This window comes from Ursus maritimus, unplaced genomic scaffold (assembly GCF_017311325.1).
Source record: "Ursus maritimus isolate PB19 unplaced genomic scaffold, ASM1731132v1 scaffold_1, whole genome shotgun sequence".
Taxonomy (NCBI): domain Eukaryota; kingdom Metazoa; phylum Chordata; class Mammalia; order Carnivora; family Ursidae; genus Ursus; species Ursus maritimus.
In genome coordinates, this window is record NW_024423343.1 from 11,493,544 (window position 1) to 11,513,361 (window position 19,818).

Here is a 19,818-nt window from a genome sequence, read left to right on the forward strand (position 1 = left end):
GGCGGCTGCGGGGGCGGCTGCGGGGGCGGCTGCGGGGGCGGCTGCGGCAGCTGCACCACCTGCAGGTGCTACCGGGTGGGCTGCTGCTCCGCCTGCTGCCCCTGCTGCTGCGGCTGCTGCGGGGGCTGCTGCAGTACCCCCGTGGTCTGCTGCTGCCGCCGCTCCTGTGGCTGAGGCTCCCGTGGCTGTGGCTCCTGTGGCTGCGGCGGTGGGAAGGGCTGCTGCCCGCAAAAGGGCTGCTGTGAGAAGCAGTGCTGCTGCTAGCCGGCTGGCCGGCGTCTGGGCAGGTGCTGCAGGGGACAGGCTCACTCCTGTGCTTAGATCCTCAGACATTTTGAACTGTCATCTCATCTGGTTCACCTAAATATCAAGCTTGTAATTTAATAGAAAGACACCTGGTTAGAAGTCAGAAGTACCAAATTCAAGTTCATGGTCTGCCAGAGCAACCTGACCATGTACAAGTCACCTTAGCCTCCCTGAGCTTACTGTCTTCCTTACTCATCTGTAAAATAATAAGTCTGAACTAAGAGTTTCTGGTGACCTTACAGCTTTAGCAGCATATGAATCTATTAAGTTCTCAAAACTAAATTCACATTTTCCCCACCTCACAGATTGCCTTATTTACTTTGGCTATGGTAGGCATTAAAATGTGTTTATATGTGTGTGTGTGTGTGTGTGTGTGTGTGTATGTATTGTTTATATACGTGTGTATATATATATGTATGTACACACACACACACATATATATCAACATACAAATATACAAATAATTCTCAATCCAATGTAATCTATCAATTAAAATCCACGCTGCAAGAAACTCTCACTCTTGGGTTGAAAAAACTCACATTAATGAACTCAGTGGAATGAAATAATGCTTTTTAATATATTTCATTCTTTTGATATATTTACTTTAGTGTTTGTGGAACTTCTGCACTTATATTCCTACTTATATCAGTTATGTACTATACATTTCTTATTTCTAGTGTTCTCAAATTTTCCTAAATATATTTTTTCAATAAAACAGCAGAAGCCAAATTCAGTGATCCAAGGTCCAGTCACTAGCCTTGAGGTTGTGGAGGGTCAGTGGCAGCAACAGTGGCCGTGGCTTCCTGGGCAGTAGCTCTAGTGGTATATGCTTGAACTCAATTATTCCAGAAGGTGCTTCTTGATTTCTCTCCCTTCTGACTACTGCAGGTGCAGCAGCTCCCCATGGGCCCATTCAGCAGTCATGTCCTGGGAGGCATTTCTGGAAGCCAGCCTAGAACCTACCCCTCCAAGCCTCCCAGTAATTCATACACATAATTTCCCAGCTATATCTCTAAGAATTTTGGTTTTCGGCAACTGACACTGGTGGACAAAATGCCCCTGACATTGCTTTGTGTCAAATTCTAGCCACCCTCCAAAGCTGGGAGGGATCTTAGCTCCCCGTCTATCATGACAGAATCCTTCCTTTTTCTAACTTGTTGCTTTAGCATGGCATGGGAGAAGTTATTTCTGTTCTTTTCTATCCTTGACTTTTGTAACATTTGGTTTTAGCTTTTTTGGGGGAGGGGTTGTAAAAAAAGTAGAAATCCATTTAAAATAATGTAAAAGGAGTAATTGTATAATATAGAGGCATCTGACAGAAAACAGAGACAGAACCTACAACCAGTGTTCATGGGGTGGGAATCAAGAGGAAAGCCTTCGAGAAGCCAAGAAGCTACTCTCTCTGTCTCCCTCTAAAACCTCATGGTCTCTCACTTCTTTCTACACACCTGCATCTTCTCTACCTCCTCTTCCTCCTCTTCCTTCTTTTCTGTGGGCTGGTTTCTCTTTTTCCCCTGGCATCGCTTATGAATTTATATGACCTGGTGAGACTGCTAATTGCCCTCCCAGTACCCTCTGTCTCCTATCCCCCACCCCATTTAACTGGGCATGAATCACTTGAAATAAATATTACTTAATCCCCAGACTCCCTTGCAGCTAAATGTTGTCACATGGCTACATTCTAGCCAATAAGATGGCTCTTTAAAAGGAAGAAGGTGGGCCTTTCTCTTCCTTTATCCTTCAAAGTAGAGAACAGATATGGTTAGAGCTATGGCCCCATATTTCGAGCATGGAAGGATCTCTGAGGAAGTGGAGCTATTATTCTGGCTCTTGAGTATCTGCCTTCAGACTTCCTGTGAAGAACTAATTGCTATCTTAGTTAAGCCATTGTTATCTTGAATTTCTTCTTACATGCAACTTAGAGCCTAATCCTAACTGATAAGCATGTCCTCCCATTTCATGCATAACAGAGAATAACTAGTATCTTTTTCAATTCTAAACTCCTGGGAGAGATTGGAAGAACTAAGCTTCTATACCTATTGGTATTTCGATTAGCAATGACCAGGGCAGCAAAGCTCCATAATACAAATGAAAGACAGAGGGTCTACTCATATAAATTGTGGGGCTTGTTTTTACAGAAGGAGTCGTATGGATCAGAAAGGTACCTTAAGGGTTGTCTGCTCTGCTCCTTCTTTTCTTTGGAGGCAGATTCCTTTTTCTGCTGTATCCATAAATATCTTTCCCTTCATAATACAGGCTATATTTCTACATTTTTACACAGTTTTTCGGTTAGCCACAAGTGTAAAGAGTACCAAACCCAAGCAAAAGTCAGTTTTGTTATGGCCACCAGCAAAGCATGCTATTTAGTTTTGGTCTTAGAGTCTAGAAGTCAGGTAGAGTAACAAATTCAGGTTTCCATGAATAAACTAGGACCTGAACAGTTCTTTAATTCAGCTCCTTATGAAGATGGGAAAGGATTTGAAATTGCAAAGTCCACATCTGAAAATAAGTAACTACCTCTTCCCATGCAGTCATCTCAGCAATAAATATATAATTTACTTATATATTATTATAATTCCATAGTCATATAAATTATATAATTCAACAGAGTGGTAGTTTTGTTGTTGTTGTTGTTTTGTTTTTTTAAGAAGGCTCCACACCTGGTGCAGAGCCCAATGTGGGGCTTGAACTTAAAACCCTGAGATCAAGACCTGAGCTGATATCAAGAGTCAAACATTAACTGACAGAGCCACCCAGCTGCCCCAATTAATTGTTAATATTTATAAAATAAATATGAAGCTGTTCTTGATACCTCAACCATGCAGAAGGATCAAATAAGTATCTGCTTTCCCTCAGTGCTGCTGTAGCGTGGGCTTCTGTACTGGTGCTCCTTCCGTCATTATCAGCGCGTGCTATGGAGATGGGTAGAGTATTTTTTTAAATTTAATTTTGTAATTTTTTACTTTTATTTTTAATGGATGGGGTATTCTTAATCTGTTTGGAACTGGAAACTGGAACTAACGTTTCAGGGTCGCCCAGTGGAACACACGCAATGTGTCCTCCTGCTTCTGCAGCTGGCGTGCTCCTCTCCGAGACCATGACACCTGAGCTTATGGAAAATACTGATTCCACTTCTGCATTCACTCATCCACCCATTCATCCTTCCCAGCAGCATCTGCTGAAACCATGTTCGGGGCCGGAGAGGGGAGTACTCAGCAGCAGAAGGCAGGCATGGTAAGTATGGGAGCGGCCTATGTTTGACTCTCTTCTGGACACGCGCTGGCTTGTATTTCATCACGCACTTGATCTCAAGCATAACCGAGTGACCGTTTGGCCAAGAAAATGCGAAAAGACGTGATGTGGATCTCTCCTGGACAAAAAAATGTTAAGACCCAGGATGTAGCTCACCACATCTTTTCACTCTGCCTCCACTATTGTGAAAGCTGGGATCGAAATGGCTTGTGCCCCTGAATCTCTCAGGAACAACCATAAGCAGAAACCTCCTGTTCATCTACGTTGGCCGATTAGCAGGCGTGAGAACTTTGGCATTTAAAAGCTTATCCCAACTGAAGGAACCTTTTCTTGAGGCGCTCACAAACTAGTAGGCCGATGCCATGAAGCCGCAGGCCAGAAATGTACTACGCATGACCAGGTAAGTTCGCAAGGTTCGAAGAAAGTAAGACGTGATAATCTGCCTCTCCGTCTTTCTCCTGTTCCTGTTTCATTCTGGTTTCCATACTTGAACACGGTCACTCTTCCAGTGTTAACAGAAACTCCATCTAGCCTTAGACGGGCCACCTCTAAATGGATTTGTCCAAAAGACTCAAATAATATGACATCAAAAAAATTTTTTAAATTTTGTGCGTGTGAGCGTACAGCCTGAAACTGAGCCTTGACATTTTGACTAATTGAGAACGTTCGCAGCAGAGAATATTTTCTGTTTTGTATAGGCTCGTTTTTTTATAGGACATTTTCAAAATAAGGAACTTCCGTAGGTGGTAATAATATCAATACAACGGGAAAATATGCTTTATATAAAGTGGATATTTTTGTTTTTACTTTTTATCAGGCATACTAGTAAAATGTATTAAGGAAACATATCTTAAACCCATCCTTTTTTTTTTTTTTAGTTTTCATCTCTTTATTTTCTTGCATAAATGTATCTAACAGAATCTACAGGTTTTTTCCCCATTTTGCTTCCCCTATGGAGCCATGGAGAGTGACCTTCATCTGTGCTATTACGTGGGTCACAAGGGCAGGTTTGACCACAGGTTCCTGCAATTTCAGTTCCCACCTGACGGGAAATCGAGATATGCCAATAACAGCAATTACACAAATGATGTCATGATCAGGCTTATGTACACAGAAGTGTGATGGAGATACCGAGCAGAATAATTGATGGCAGTGTGATAACCAGAGAGGATGATGCTCTGTGGTCTCCTCCTGATGGGCTGGCTGGAGCTTGAAATTGTCTTTGGAGATGAACACATTTCTTTAACAACATCGACAGTTGGCTCTCTTAGTGATGTCAGTCAATCCAAGGGTCCAGAAGGCTTACAGGTACTTTATTATCTTGCCCAGGACCTGAAGTGTTTTGTCTTCAGTCTTCCTAGATTACATTTCCAGATTAAGCCCGTGTAGATTGAATACTGGGGTGGACACAAGGGGGGCAGATGCAAGTAGCTGTTTTTAATAACCATTATCAGGAAATTTTTGTGTATATCAGGGCAATATTTTTTTATAAACTATAAATGGTTGTCGTTAATAAATAGATAGGGAACTGCAAAAAAAGAAAAAAAAATCAACCTACTTCCTGTAACAATTCTCATAATAATGCCCTGCCCTAGTGGATGGACTCTGAACTTCCCGCAGTAATTTTTCATAAGTTCTAAACTTTAACTAGACGGCTCAGGATAAAAGGCAAGACAGTGCCATGCAAGCAGCCACTTGGACAGGGTTTCTCATTGAACCAGGGGGTGACCATGACCTGCTGTGAAGGATGGACATCCTGCAATGGATTCAGCTTGCTGGTTCTGCTTCTGTTGGGAATAGTTCTCAACGCAATCCCTCTCATTGTCAACGTTGTGGATGAAGGCCAATTTTTTCACAACCCCATCTCTTGCTTTGAGTGGTGGTTCCCAGGAATTATAGGAGCAGGTCTGATGGTGAGTAACATTTATTTGGCTTGATTTGGAGAAAGGCCTGCCTATTTTACTAAACTTCTGAACACCATCTTTCAGCTTTACAGTGGGCTATGTCTTGGCACAGGATACCGTCAGGAGCAGCGGAATGGTATTGATTTATACTGGCCTCAGTGAAGAATGACAATTTAAATAAACTGTGGTACGGGCTAGGGAGCTTGGGCAAAAAAAATTAATAATTTGATAAACATTGGTTGGGTTGTTACCTATCATATTTCTTCACATATTATGCGTTCTCCTAAGCTTTATAGTTAGTGTTTAAGATGTTTTGAATCCCTTGCCTCCGCTTTCCTTTGCCAATACTAGTCTTTAAGTATTCACAGGAATATGGGAGTGGGAAGTGCTACCTAGGGGAGTCTGGTTAATGTTAAAGAAATGAGCTTTAGTTTGGGGGGATGTGTGTGTGGTGTGTGTTTCAGTGATGATGAGTTACCGCTGCTGGTCTCATCCCAGACGTCTGTGAAAATACTCTTGGGTCATTACATGTTAAACTTTAGATAAAAATTTGCCCTTTGGCTGGCACACTGGATTTGAGACCACTCTGGCACCAAAAAGCCATTTTAGGAAGCATTCCTCAAAAGTCGGTGGTTTCCTTCCCTTTAACATCGTGAGCAAAAGGGCTATTTCTTCAAACAACCCTGAGAGTTCTCTTCCAGTCTGAGAGAAAGTGATCAACAGGACTCAACCACGATACAACTTCCAATCCTCGTGTCTGCTCTCTACCCTTCTAGAAGCTTCTCTTTACTTAAATAGCATGAGCTTTCTTGCATCTTGCTTGGACTAGAAGTCTAACCAATGAGGGCAATTTCCATGAAGCCCCTAAAAGTTCCTCGGTTAAAACAATCCATTTAGAATAACTTATGTCTCTTTAACTATAAATTGGCTCTACTACAAACCCCGTCTCAGTTAAAAACAATTTCTTGCTCGCGTTAACGGAGCCTGAGGTGGTGATGGTACACACCTACATTCTATGTGTGTTTATGTTGGTGGGGTGGGAAGGTTGGGGGGGTGAAGACAGAGAGAAGGGCGCACAGAGTACTGCTAAGTGCCAGCTACTGGGTTCATACTTTACACGCTTTCATTTCATCTAATAATCTGGCTAAGCAGATATGATCATTGGTATTTTAACAGATCAGCAAACAGACGGTGAGGAATGTTAACAAGACACATAGTAGGTGTGAAACTCAATTCCAGATTTATCTGATTCCAAAGCTCTGTTTTCCACCAGTATTAGCACCATAATCCTCAACAACTGTTTCCAGTTGACAAAGGGGAAAGACAAAATCCATAACCTAATCCATAAATTCAAGTGGTCAGGAAACTGAAGCATAGAAAGGTGACCTACATCTGTGAAACAGTTCCAGAAAATCTGGACTTCCTGGCTCTATGACTACATTTGCTTTATCATCTTCAATAAGTATTAATGAAGACCCGGAATCACATGAGGGATCTCTATTACAAAATATTGTAGGATGTCATCAAGGCAGCAAACAACTCCTTGGAAATTTCAATAGGAGTTTTACAGGCTGAGCCTCACAAGCAAGGTGCTAGGTGATAGAAGGGCTCAGGGTACAGGTATGTTTTCATGATCCTTGGCTATAAATAGAATGTGGAAGAATATCTTTTCAAAGGGCATCATTCAAAATATTGAACTCTTCGTATACTTGTAAACATGCAGAAAAGTTAATAAGGAAGCATTCACTGCCTGTGATCATACTCTTGTCATAGTTCTTGGAATTTTTCTAAAATTGCTGTGGCATTTTAAATTTTCTTCAAAAACAGAATTTTGCAGGGGTGCCTGGGTGGCGCAGTCGTTAAGCGTCTGCCTTCGGCTCAGGGCATGATCCCAGTGTTATGGGATCGAGCCCCACATCAGGCTCCTCCGCTGGGAGCCTGCTTCTTCCTCTCCCACTCCCCCTGCTTGTGTTCCCTCTCTCGCTGGCTGTCTCTATCTCTGTCAAATAAATAAATAAAATCTTTAAAAAAAAAAACGGAATTTTGCTGGAAGTAGCTAGTAATAACTACAGAATTCATTATTGATTACTTCATAAAATACGCATTCGTTTTATGGTTTTATGATTTAGTGAAAAAAGAGGTGAACCTTTTCATCTTTTGAAACTATGACTAAGAGTAGATGTTACGTAATTACCTTCAATCATCGCCTGCTAAGTGGAAAATCAATACATGCTATTTTTTTTCAGGTACTAAAAAGAAAGACTTGAAATGTTTCCTCTAAAAAATGTAAAGGCCATTTTATTTTTATATGAGATCAGTTGGAAGTCTGATCTTAATCATGTTTATTCATTGAGTGCACTTATTACATAATGATAATTTATCAATTATTAAAATCTTAACAGAGAAAAAATTGTTAAATGTTAACCAAATTAGAAGATACTGTGTATAGCAAGAATTTTCAAAATGCAGTTTTTATATTTATGGTGAGCTATGGCTTTGTGTGTTACTCTCATGTTCAAGTACTTAGGAAAATCCCAAAAGTTTGCATTCTATCAGAGTTTTAATGATCTAAAAGCTTTCTTGTACTTCATTTGTAAAATACATTACTACCTTACTTCTAAAGCTGGATAAAAGTACGGGTTTCTATAAGAAAAAATGAACAATACTACTTTTTCATAAAAACAAAAGTCTATCAAGAATCTTAATTTCACAAAAACTCATGCATTCAAGTGTACTTCGGAATTGAAGAGAAAGAGAATTCTCCTAATTACTAATTTTCAAAGGAGATCATCTGGAAGATTTATTATAATTCAGTTACATATACACACACACATACTTTCCTATTTTACTGTCCAGGGCTGCCTGGCTCAGTTGGTGGAGCGTGCAACTCTTGATCTCCAGGTTGTGGGTTCGAGCCCCACGTTGGGTATAGAGCTTACTTAAAATAAAACAAAATCGCATTTTACTGTCCATCTTATAAAGAGCCCCTCCAACTTCCAAATGTCTCTCTCTCATCTGAGTGGTAAAAATGGTTGAAATACAGTGGATTATCAAGTTACCCATAATGATGGAACAAAGATGTGCTAAGATGTCATGAAGTCAACTGGGTGTGGATTCATATACCACAAGCCATTGTTACTTTAGAAAACACCTTTGCAAGGGAAAAGAACTATGAAAGTAAACGTTCAGCATCTCTGAAATAAATTAATCCTCCAGAAAGTTAGAGTTTAATTTACATCAATAAGGAAAATAGAATGATTTATCCATTTAAGTTGTAACTTAATGTTGTTCCAACTTTAGCAGACTCATTACATTTCTAAATTAGGAGTTGGGAAGTTTTTTCTATAAAGAGCCAGATAGTATTTGAAGCTTTGCTATCCAGACAGTGTCTCTCACAACTATTAAACTGTACCATTGATGTGTGAAAGCAGCCATGCACAATATGTAAGTAAATGGGCATGGCTGAATTCTGATAAAACTTTATTTATTAAAAAGAAGAGATGGTGGGTCACAGTTTGCCAGTTTTTTCTAAATTATTTAAGTGCAGAAGACATTCTAGCTTATTAGTACAACAAAAGAAGCTTAGTACGTGAATGCTGACACCTATTTGGGAGCTAAAATTTATTTTTTCCTTTTCTTCTGGGCTCTCAGCTATGCCTCAGAGTGGCCGGGCTGTCATACACACATGTGCCCCCGAATTATAAGAGTGTCGGTGTTCAAGGCAATATATAAGCACAGCTTGATAACAATACCGTGTTCTCCGCAAGTGACGTGGAGTCAGCCCATCGTCAGACGGGGTGAAGTTTGTCAGGAAAGCTGCCTTGTAAGGTGTAAATCTTAGAGCTGTTCTAAAAGAACGAAGGTGGATGTGGGCCTGAAAAGAAGCAACAGAGAAAGAGCAGTAAGAGGAGGACGATGAGATGAGCCGGGTGGTGGAGCGAGGTGGGAGGGGGGTAAAGACGAGAACGAACAGAGTCTATGGAGGAAGAGAGAACTGTCAGAATTGGCCAGTGTGGAATCATGGTTGAGAGTCTGGGCTCTGGACCCCAAATGCCTAGCTTCGGATCCCCACTCCTCCACTTTCTTAGGCCAGTCACTCAAACTTGCTGTGTCTCAGGTCTTTTATAAACTGGGAGTCATACTAGCGCCTGCCTCATGGGATTGTTACGAGGCTGGAAGGAACTGAACCATGTTCAACACCTACCTGGCCTGTTGTTAGAACTCAATAAAACGTTAGAAAACAAGAGTGGGAGGAACAAGAGAGAACAGCTTTAGGGCCATTGTGCTGAGAGAGCAGAAAAAGCTTACGGCTAAAATTTCTACAGTGGAAGGAAACGATCTACATTTTACTCTTCAATGACACAAAACTTTTTCCATTAAGAATTCCGAGTCATAGCTGCTGACTAGATATGACTCAAAATTGAAACCTAAGCCTGAGAATGAGGCATCATTTCTCATAGTTTTCCTCAGTGATGTGCATCTCCCTTGACAGAAAAGGCACTATATGCAGGATTCCCAAAAAGTGAGGTCATGACCTGTCATGGATACATGAGCAGAAAGGAGAATGTGGAACCCAAAATAATTCTCCGGTCATAAGCTTGGTAACCGGTGAGATGGTGGTGACCCTGGGGGTAGGAGGGAAGTTAGGAAGTGGGAGAGGGTGGTGACAGAATTCTTAGTTCCCAACTGCCAGGCAAACAGTTTCCTTTCTGGATGCTTGCCAGATTAATTTATACAATTTTTGGGAAATTGAATAAGTGGTCATAGATTATAGTAACTTAAAAAAAAGAAAAGAAAAGAAGAGGAAGAAAGAAAAAAGAAAAAAAAGGGAATTTTGGATGATGCAAACAATTCTTTCAGAAACATTCCTTCCAAAATAATGAATAACTAACTCATTCTAATCCATTTAAAATCCAAGTCTCTCTAAAGATGAGAGTAAAGCAAGAATGTAGATGGGAGAGCTGGAAGCTGTGATCCTGAAATGCCCCCGCTTTCCCCCACTTTAATCTTTGTGCTTGAAATGGGAATCCCAAAGGGCACAAGATCAAGGGATATTGCCAAATTTCCCCTTTTGTTCTCTCGAGCCCAGATTTCCCACAACTGGTGGGAGGTGGAGATGACTGCTTTTTCATCTGATGAGAAGTAATCACATTCATCTTTCCTGTGGATGTGATTTCCAGGTCATTCCAGCAACAACAATGTCCTTGGCAGCGAGAAGAAGAGCCTGCTGCAACAACAGAACTGGAGTGAGTATGGTGCCGTATGCCTGCAGCCAAAGCACAGGAACAGTCAGTGACAGACGCGTCAGCAAAGCCTCCCGAGTCCTCGGTAGCTGCCCAACCAGTGGCAGGACCGCAGTCATAGAAACATGCAATTTACAATGATTGTATGATAATATGGGAAGTGTGAAGTGTTTCTTTTTTCTTTTTGTGCCCATAAGAATTTAGCTTTGGAGTCAGTCTTCAGACCTTTCCTCAATCTTCAGTTTCACTAACCTAAAGGTTTTCAAAAGAAAGGAGATTTGGAAGTCACACCCAGAGCAGTAATCAATTTCATATTTCTCGAATACTTGTTATTTTCGTGGTGTGTATAAAAGACTTTGGGAAAGTGTATCCTCAATTCTATGAAAGATTGGTTTACTAGGATCAGAATAATTGTCCTTATCCAGTTAAAGGAGACAATGGTTATTTTTTCAAACATTTACTGTGCACCCATTATGTAGAAAATTGTAACTAAGTTAAAAAGTAAAGGAAGCAAATATTTGTTAACCTTCTGTTACTATGCTCAGAACACTTCCAACTCTACAACCTTATTTAATTCTCTGTTTCATTGACTGAGAAATTGATCCTCAGAGAAAGCAAGTAATTTGCCATGGTAGACAGCTAGTAAGTAGTTGAATTTTTATCCAAATCCATCAGACTCCAAAGTTCACAAATTTTACACTATTTATGCCACAGCCATTGTTATTAAGTAACACTGAGGACTCTCATTATTCTCTAAGGCGGGGGGCGGGGGGTAAGTCAATAAATAAGCAGTCATAGAAAATATTCCTGGCTGAGCTTGAGGTTTTGAAGCAATGGTGCTCAGCCTTATGAGAACATTAGAATCACCCAGAATGATCTCAAAAATATCAAAGCCTGGGGGCCCCCAAAGATTCAGTATTTTTCAAAAGTACCCAAGGTGATTCTAATGCGATCCCAGGGGTGAGAGCCAGTGTTTAAAATCGTGCATATTTATATCTCTATTACATATTTTTATATTTAAAAATTACCCTTTTCTGACATTTGATATTTATCTAGGATTATAATTACTTTGCTAATTGTTTATAGTCCATCTTTGTTCCTGATACACCATAGATATTCAATAAATATTAGTTTTCGGTTTCCCCTCTCTGGCACATTTCTTTTTAAATTATAATTTACAGTTTGACTTTGTATTACCTCTATATTGTACTTACATCCTTGAGAAAGACATCTTGAGATATTTCTAAATCCCTGAACTCTAAAGTATCAGAACACTTCGATAGAATTTTGCCTCAAATCATATTTCCATTAAGAATCTTTTCCTCCCACATATCCTTTAATGACAAGTCATCTTTTCAATGAGCACTTAAGTTTTTTCTGTCCTCGGAGGACAGTAAGTTGAGAATAACCAAGACAACTTTTCATGCAGGTGTTGGGCTTAACTCAGCAGGTTTTGCTCCCCCATATCGACCTTGAAAATCATTGGAATTCATGCTTCAGCAACATTACAGATTATTATGTGCCAAGGAGCTACAGGAACTCTGGAGTGCCAAAGGGAGGGGGTGTGCTATGCAATACTGCTCATGCTCTATTAATAATAGTAGTGCTGGCTATTTAATTAAAATTTCCAGCTTATATTGATTGGATGCAATAAAGTGTTCCTAGGCGCTTTTCTCACTTTGTGGCAGCCATGGGAAGACTGGTGTTGAAGTCATATCATGTAGCTTCCAAGTCTAGAAATGACCAAAGCATCATAAAGGTGACAAAGGCTAGATCTTGGGGTGGGAGATGGGGTCACCAAGGCTTATCTCCTGTATTAACGGTTCCAACTATTTCCCCTGCTTTAACTGTTCCTTGCTCCTTCCCTTTGTCCAATTCTTGGTTTTGCTTCCAAATGCTTTGGTTTTGCTGAGTCATTTACATGAACCCCCACTCGGGAGAATTCAGATCCCCAGGATCACATTCTAAAGCCGGGCTCCTTTGTAGTGATAAGAAGTTAGAAATAATAAATGACCAAAATACAAATAGTGCACTTCTTGATGAGCAAATTAAATAACTTGGACAGTCCAGGGTAGTGTGGAAGAATCTGGATTTGAATTAGACTCCAAACTCTATCATTCTGTGCTTTCAGCTCGAAGAATTCTGGTGTAGTGATTAAAATCTGAGCACTAGGGGCACCTGGGTGGCTCAGTCGTTAAGCATCTGCCTTGGGCTCAGGGCGTGATCCCAGGGTCCTGGGATCAAACCCCACATCAGGCTCTTCCACTGGGAGCCTGCTTCTTCCTCTCCCACTACCCCTGCCTGTGTTCCCTCTCTCACTGGCTGTCTCTATCTCCGTCAAATAAATAAATAAAATCTTTATTTAAAAAAAAATTAAAAAAAATAAAATCTGAGCACTAGCATTTCCCAGAATCTGAGATTCTGACAAATTTGCCAACCTCCCTGAATTATATTTTTCTTATCCATAAAGTGGGAATAAAAGTATCTATCTCTTGGGGTTATTGAAAGGGTTAAATGAGGTAATATATGTAAAGCCTGTATCCCACAACATGCATAAGGGACATAAGGAAGCCACTTCTTCTGCTTACTCATTAAAGGCAGGTCTCCTAACCCCTCTGGGAGTGGCAGTATTATCACAGGCAAGGAACAGGACAAGTATGCCTTCATCTCTGCAGATTTGAAGTCATAATTATCATTGACTAACAACTTCCCTGAAACAACACAGAGCTTTCTTTTTGGAAAGCATACACATATACCAACTTTCATCTGGGCCATAACATTTCCTGTTGGCAAATTCCGTGCTTTTTTTCTGCTTTTCTGACTCTCATTCATGAAATGAAAGGTGCTTAAAAGCTTACAATCTCTCTCCCTAACACAATATGGTTCTCCATCAGGGGCAGTTCTGCCCCCCAGAGGGACATTCAGCAGTGTCCAGGACATTTTTGGCTGTCAACAGTTTGGAAGGGTGGAGGGACTGCTACTGGTATCTAGTAGGTAGAGACCAGAAATGCTGCCAAACATCCCAGAATGTACAGGAAAGGCCCCAAAACAAAATGCCTAATGTCAGCAGTGCTGAGGTTGAGAAACTCTGCGCTTAACACTACGCTATTGATTGATCCCTGCTGAATGCGGGCCACTGGCCACTCACAGCATCAGGGCCAAATCTGGATGAAAGATTTGGGAGTCAGGAGACCAGACACCAAAATGTGGGTGATTAAGATCTAGTCCAGGTTCTGGGGAGTAGGAAGTACACAGAATGGGGGGGAGGTACCAGATGTCAGTGGTCCCTTGAACAGACAAGTCTCAGGCATATAAAGGTGCAGATTTTCCGGAGACCGTAGCAAGCCCAACAATCTTTTAGTAAGTCTAACCAAATGGCAGAGACTTTGCCTTCCTGTTCTTTGATAATTCAGGCCTAATCAAACAGAGATCTTAAGACCTAGGACCACAGGGGGACTGGAGACCAGCAGCCGTTGGTCAGGATCCCACACGTGCTGCTGAGTCTCGAAACAGACCAGGACACGTAAGAACACGTGCCTATGCTCCTCCTTTATTTTCCAGATGTTTCTGTCATCACTTCTGAATGTAATCACGGTCATTGGTGCTGTGTATTGCATGTTGGTATCTACCCAGGCTCTCTTGGAAGGTCCTCTCATTTGTAACTCTCCAGAGAACAGCACATCCAGTTGTGAATTTTCATTCAGTAACTTGAGGTGAGTCTCCTGATTTTCACGGATTGTCTTACACGCTGCAGCTACTTTGATGAGAACAGTGTGGTGTTGACATGGTGCCATGTTGTTCTTTGATGGAATGACTGGAACACAGATTCTTAGGGATTTAGCACATTAATCCCAATTGGCACAATCTCATAGAAATGGAGGAAACACTCAGAATGGTTTGTGGGGGGGGTGGTGGTGGGTGGAATCTTGTCTAAAAGGAGTAGTTGACTCAAATGGCTTATCCTTGTCTTTTAAAAATCTGTGGCTGCATGTGTGTATGTGTCTAAAGAATTTCTAGAAATATACACCAGAAACTTAACTTTTATCCTTGGAGAATGGTAATGGAGGATGCCCTGGGGAAGTGAAGGGAGCACTGAATTTCTACACTTCCAAACTAACTCAGTTTCTAAGTCCTAAGCATATGTTACCTCTATAATTTAAAAAATTGAATAAAGACACAATACAGGGGGCGCCTGGGTAGCGCAGTCGTTAAAGCGTCTGCCTTCGGCTCAGGGCGGGGTCCTGGCGTTCCAGGATCGAGTCCCACATCAGGCTCCTCCGCTGGGAGCCTGCTTCTTCCTCTCCCACTCTACCTGCTGTGTTCCCTCTCTCGCTGGCTGTCTCTCTGTCACATAAATAAATAAAATCTTTAAAAAAAAAAAAGACACAATACATAAAATCTAGACCCTTACTTATAAGCCCTCAAAGAAACAAAAGCAGTCGATGGATTCATGCAGACTTTTACTATAAATATACTGCGGGCATGGGAACGAACTAAGTTTAACTCATATAGTGACAATACTGAGGAGTTACTTGTCAGTGGCTCATTTCAGACTTGTAAGATGGTTCTGTGCCTGAATCTAGGCAGAGTCTGTAAAACTGCAAGAAAAGAACAATCTAATTCTCGGTTATCTGTGTGTTGCTCAGTTTGGAAAATAACCAGCATTCACTTCTGTAATTACATGGAAAAAAAAATTTCCCCCTTTTTTCTTGCTACCTTAAGAAAGAAAAATCTCTCAAAACTTGTATCCTGCAGTTGTTGTGAATCAAAAATTTTTTAAAAATTCCCTTTCCTAGATCTGGTTTAAAATAAGAGGTTTCAAGCCCAGATGCTCTACTCAGCCCTTAGGAGAGAATAACTCACCAGGCACCAGGCTGAGCTCTGGAGATAGGAGCCACTCTAGTCGGAGAGACACAGTTACAAGACTGATCCCATGCTTACTGCAAACTGCAAAAAGCATACTCGCATTCCATGTGCTGAAACCACTGTTGTCTTCCCAGGATAAATGTCAGTTGTTGGTATCCAGAAATGCAAACTCTCTAAGAACACTTAGCCTTACTCTGTAGTAAACCGAGGGAAAAATCAGCTTGGGATAGATGGTGTTAGGGCTAGAAGCCTCTCATTTTCCATACCCTGTTACGATGGGCACAAATCCCTTTAACCCGACATTTTTTTTAACATGCCTTTTGTCAGTAAAAGTCGTACAGCCATTTTAAGGGCAGGTGCAACACTGCTGTTTTGCACCAAGAATTGAGCTCTGTGCGAGGGGGAGGGGCTCCTTAATTTACGTCTTTAGCAAGTAGCGGAATCCCTGTATAACTGGGTTGAATCATGTGAGATTAAGAATATCCGACCATTTCTGACACAGAAAGTGTCATATGGTTCAACCTAAGAGTAGGTACTATAGAAATGCTGGTTGAGGGATGGGATAGATACTCAGCAAAAGGTTTGCGGCTCTCAGAGTACATGGACACTTGGTCAGAAACCCGGATCTTAGCTACAGTTTCTGGGCGCAGTATTTCAGAGTACTTGCTGTTCTAGTCGACTTGCCTTTTTCCGGGCATAAGGATGCAGCCTTTTCATGGCAAGTGATATTCCTGAAAATCTTGTACCGTTTCTTTCATTTCAGTGACATTCGTCCCGAATCCTTCGATCTGCAGTGGTTCTTCAGTGAGGCTTGCGTGGCTCCTGCTGATGTCACTGATCCCACCGCCAATGGCATCACAGCCGGTGACTGGAGAACACACACCTTGCACTTCGATTCTAAAGAAAACAAGTACAGGGTGATCCATTTCTCCGTGTTTTTAGGCCTACTACTCGTGGGGATCCTGGAGCTTCTGTTTGGGCTCAGTCAGATGGTCATCGGTTTCCTTGGCTGTCTCTGTGGAGTCAGTAAGCGGAGAAGTAGAATTGTATAGTTTCATGGCAATAAAATGGAAATATCAGCAGTTTGAATCATTTAAATTGCATTTAAAAGACACTCTTTGGGGTGCCTGGATGGCTCAGGTCTTGGTCCTGGGGGGGGGGGGTGGTCCCAGCTCAGCGGGGAGCCTGCCCCTGCCTCTGGCTTGTGCTCTCTCAAAAAAATAAAATCTTAAAAAAAAAAAAAAAAGACACTCTTTTAGAAGTTCGAAAATGGGACACTGTCTAGAAAGCTGTATGAGTCACTTTAGGTCAAAAGTCATCTTCAAGGTGATTTAAAAAATCAGTCTTACGTGTATAAAGCAAAAACAATCACCCGTGGTTGACTTTGGGGAAAAGTGGAGAGAAGTTTTCAATTTGTTTTGTATCTTTTGGTACTTCTGTACTATTCGAATATTTTAATTCTATATTCTTGTGTGTGGAGGGAGACGGGAGGGAGGGGGAAAGGAGAAGGAAGATGGGGAGGGAGGGAGGATGGGAAGGAACGGAAGTTATCCTGGAAGTGAAAATATGGAACTTTATTGTATTTCTTTATGCTTTAAAAAAAAAGAATAAACAGATCACTTCAATGATTTTATACCTAATTTCCTGCTTACAGGCCATCTGGGGAAGAGGACATAGACAAATCCAAAGGGTGGGGCAATAAACAGACAATAGTCCCATTTTCAACAAGAAAAAATATAGGAAACATAAAAGATGGGATGGGCCAAGGGAACTATTCCAGATTGAGAACAGAGACAGGATTCACTGGAATGTGTTCTGTTGGCTCATTTCACTGGGGGAGAACTGGGGAGACCTGTACAAGGATTGGTTTAGGGGGACGCCTGGCTGGCTTAGTCAGTGGAGTGTATGACTCTTGATCTCTGGGTCATGAGTTCAAGTCCCATGTTGGGGATAGAGCCTATTTAAAATAGATGATGATAGATGATAGATAGATAGATAGATAGATAGATAGATAGATAGATAGATAGATAGATGATAGATAGATGATAGATAGATAGATAGATAGATAGATAGATAGATAGATAGATAGATAGATAGATAATAGAGGGAGGAAGGGAGGAAGGGAGGAAGGGAGGAAGGAAGGATTGGTTCAGGTGATGTCAAAGAATTACTACTAACATTTTTAGTCCTGACAATGGTTTTATGGTTACACAGGAAAATATTCTTATTTTTAAAGAAATGTATATTTCTGTGTTTGGAGGGGAAATATCATGTTTTTAAAATACTTCGGCCAAAAAATGAAGCAATGAAAAAATGTTGTTATATTTAGATGACAGGTATATGGCAATCTATTATACTCTTCTATTTTCCTGTTTGCATTCTTCCAAAATAAAAAAAAAATAAATGCCTCGAAAAGAAGCCAGTCTTTCAGGAGCTGCTTTCTATACATGCCACTCTTCAAAAGACAGGATAACAAAACCATGCACGTACCATATTAATATGTTATAAAACAGACAAAACTGAACATCCAATTTTGTGAATGTGATCATTCCTGCATTTTATTTCAATTATTTATGTTTACTGGGCTTAAGGTTCTAGAAGTAATTTTCAATACCTATATTATAGCCGCCCCCCCCAAATTAGTAACATCAAGAACACACAGGCGTATTTTTCCTGCATCTATTTGCTGTAAAGACCTCCCTATACACCTTTATAGGTCTATTCATCCTTGAGGTCTAGCTTCAGTGTCTCTTACTTGAGAAATCCTTCCCAGGGTGCAGGATTCCAACAAACTAAGCTAGCACTTACCCAGACCGCTGTTATCATACCTGTCAGAATGGAATAAATGTTTCTGTGTCCACTACTACCGGAAAATGTGAGAGAGCAGGAACCATGTCCTTCTCATCCATTTATTCATCAGCTCTTTAAAAAAAATTTAATTGAAATTCAAGTTAACATGTAAATGTATTATTAGTTTCAGAGGTAGAATTTAGTGATTTGTCAATGCATGTAACACCCAGTGCTCATTACATCACGTGTCCTCCTTAATGCCCATCACCCAGTTACCCCATGTCCCCATCCTCTCCCCTCCAGCAACCCTCTATTTGTTCCCTATAGTTAAAAGTCTCTATGGTTTGCCTCCTGGTCTATTTTTATCTTATTTTCCTCCCTTCCTTTATGTTTATCTGTTTCTTAAATTCCACATGAGTGAAATCATATGGTATTTGTCTTCCTCTGACTTATTTCACTTAGCATAATACCCTCTAGTTCCATTCATGTCATTGCAAATGGCAAGATTTCATCCTTTTTGATGTCTGAGTAATATTCCATTGTAAAATGTACCACATTTTCTTTATCCACTCATCTGTCAATGGACATTTGAGCTCTTTCCATATTTTGGCTATTGTAGATAATACTGCTATAAACATTGGGGTGCATGTGCCCCTCTGAGTCAGTATTTTTGTATGCTTTGGGTGAATATCTAATAGTGCAATTGCTGGGTCGTAGGATAGTTCTTTTTGAGAAATCTCCATACTGTTTGCCAGAGTGGCTGCACTAGTTTGCATTCCCACCAACAGTATAAAAATGTTCCTTTTTCTCTCCATCCTTACCAACATCAGCTGTTTCCTGAATTGCTAATTTTAGCCATTCTGACAGGTGTGAGGTGGTTATCTTATGGTTCTCATTTGTTTTTTAAAGATTTTATTTATTTGACAGAGAGACAGCCAGCGAGAGAGGGAACACAAGCGGGGGAGTGGGAGAGGAAGAAGCAGGCTCCCAGTGGAGGAGCCTGATGTGGGGCTCCATCCCAGAACACTGGGATCATGCCCTGAGCCGAAGGCAGACGCTTAACGACTGAGCCACCCAGGCGCCCCTATGGTTCTCATTTGTACTCCACTGACGATGAGTCAGATGTTGAGCATTTTTTCATGTGTCTGTTAGCCAGTTGTATGTCTTCTTTGGAGAAATGTCTGTTCCTGTTTTCTAGTTTTTAACTGGATTTTTTATTTTTGGGGTGTTAGGTTTGGTAAGTTATTTATAGATTCTGGATACTAGACCTTTGTCCAACGTCATTTACGAATATCTTCTCCCATTTTGTTGGTTGCCATTTAGTTTTGTTGATTGTTTCCTTTGCTGTGCAGAAGCTTTTTATCCTGATGAAGTCCCAATAGTTCATTTTTGCTTTTGTTTCCCTTGCTTCCGGAGATGTGTTGAGCAAGAAGTTGTCGTGGCCGAGGTCAAAGAGG

The 19,818-nt window shown here is 40.9% G+C and overlaps 1 protein-coding gene and 1 pseudogene across 1 annotated transcript; both read left to right on the forward strand.

Moving 5' to 3' along the window:
• The first annotated feature begins 4,330 nt into the window (after positions 1-4,330).
• Positions 4,331-5,128, forward strand: LOC103662706 (annotated as a pseudogene).
• A 160-nt stretch (positions 5,129-5,288) lies between these two features.
• Positions 5,289-17,533, forward strand: TM4SF20 (transmembrane 4 L six family member 20). The gene is made up of 4 exons (XM_008690396.2): positions 5,289-5,471; positions 10,643-10,708; positions 14,267-14,418; positions 16,335-17,533. Exons 1-4 carry the CDS (start codon positions 5,289-5,291, stop codon positions 16,621-16,623), a joined length of 690 nt encoding a protein of 229 aa, XP_008688618.1. The 3' UTR covers positions 16,624-17,533.
• Positions 17,534-19,818: the final 2,285 nt, after the last annotated feature.

What these genes read in the sequence shown, in the direction of transcription:
- TM4SF20 (XM_008690396.2), top strand. Translation starts at nt 5,289, where the DNA reads ATGACCTGCTGTGAAGGATGGACATCCTGCAATGGATTCAGCTTGCTG. An exon ending in TTATAGGAGCAGGTCTGATG is followed by an intron (nt 5,472 to 10,642) that starts GTGAGTAACATT and finishes TGTGATTTCCAG; the next exon opens with GTCATTCCAGCAACAACAAT. An exon ending in GCTGCAACAACAGAACTGGA is followed by an intron (nt 10,709 to 14,266) that starts GTGAGTATGGTG and finishes TTTATTTTCCAG; the next exon opens with ATGTTTCTGTCATCACTTCT.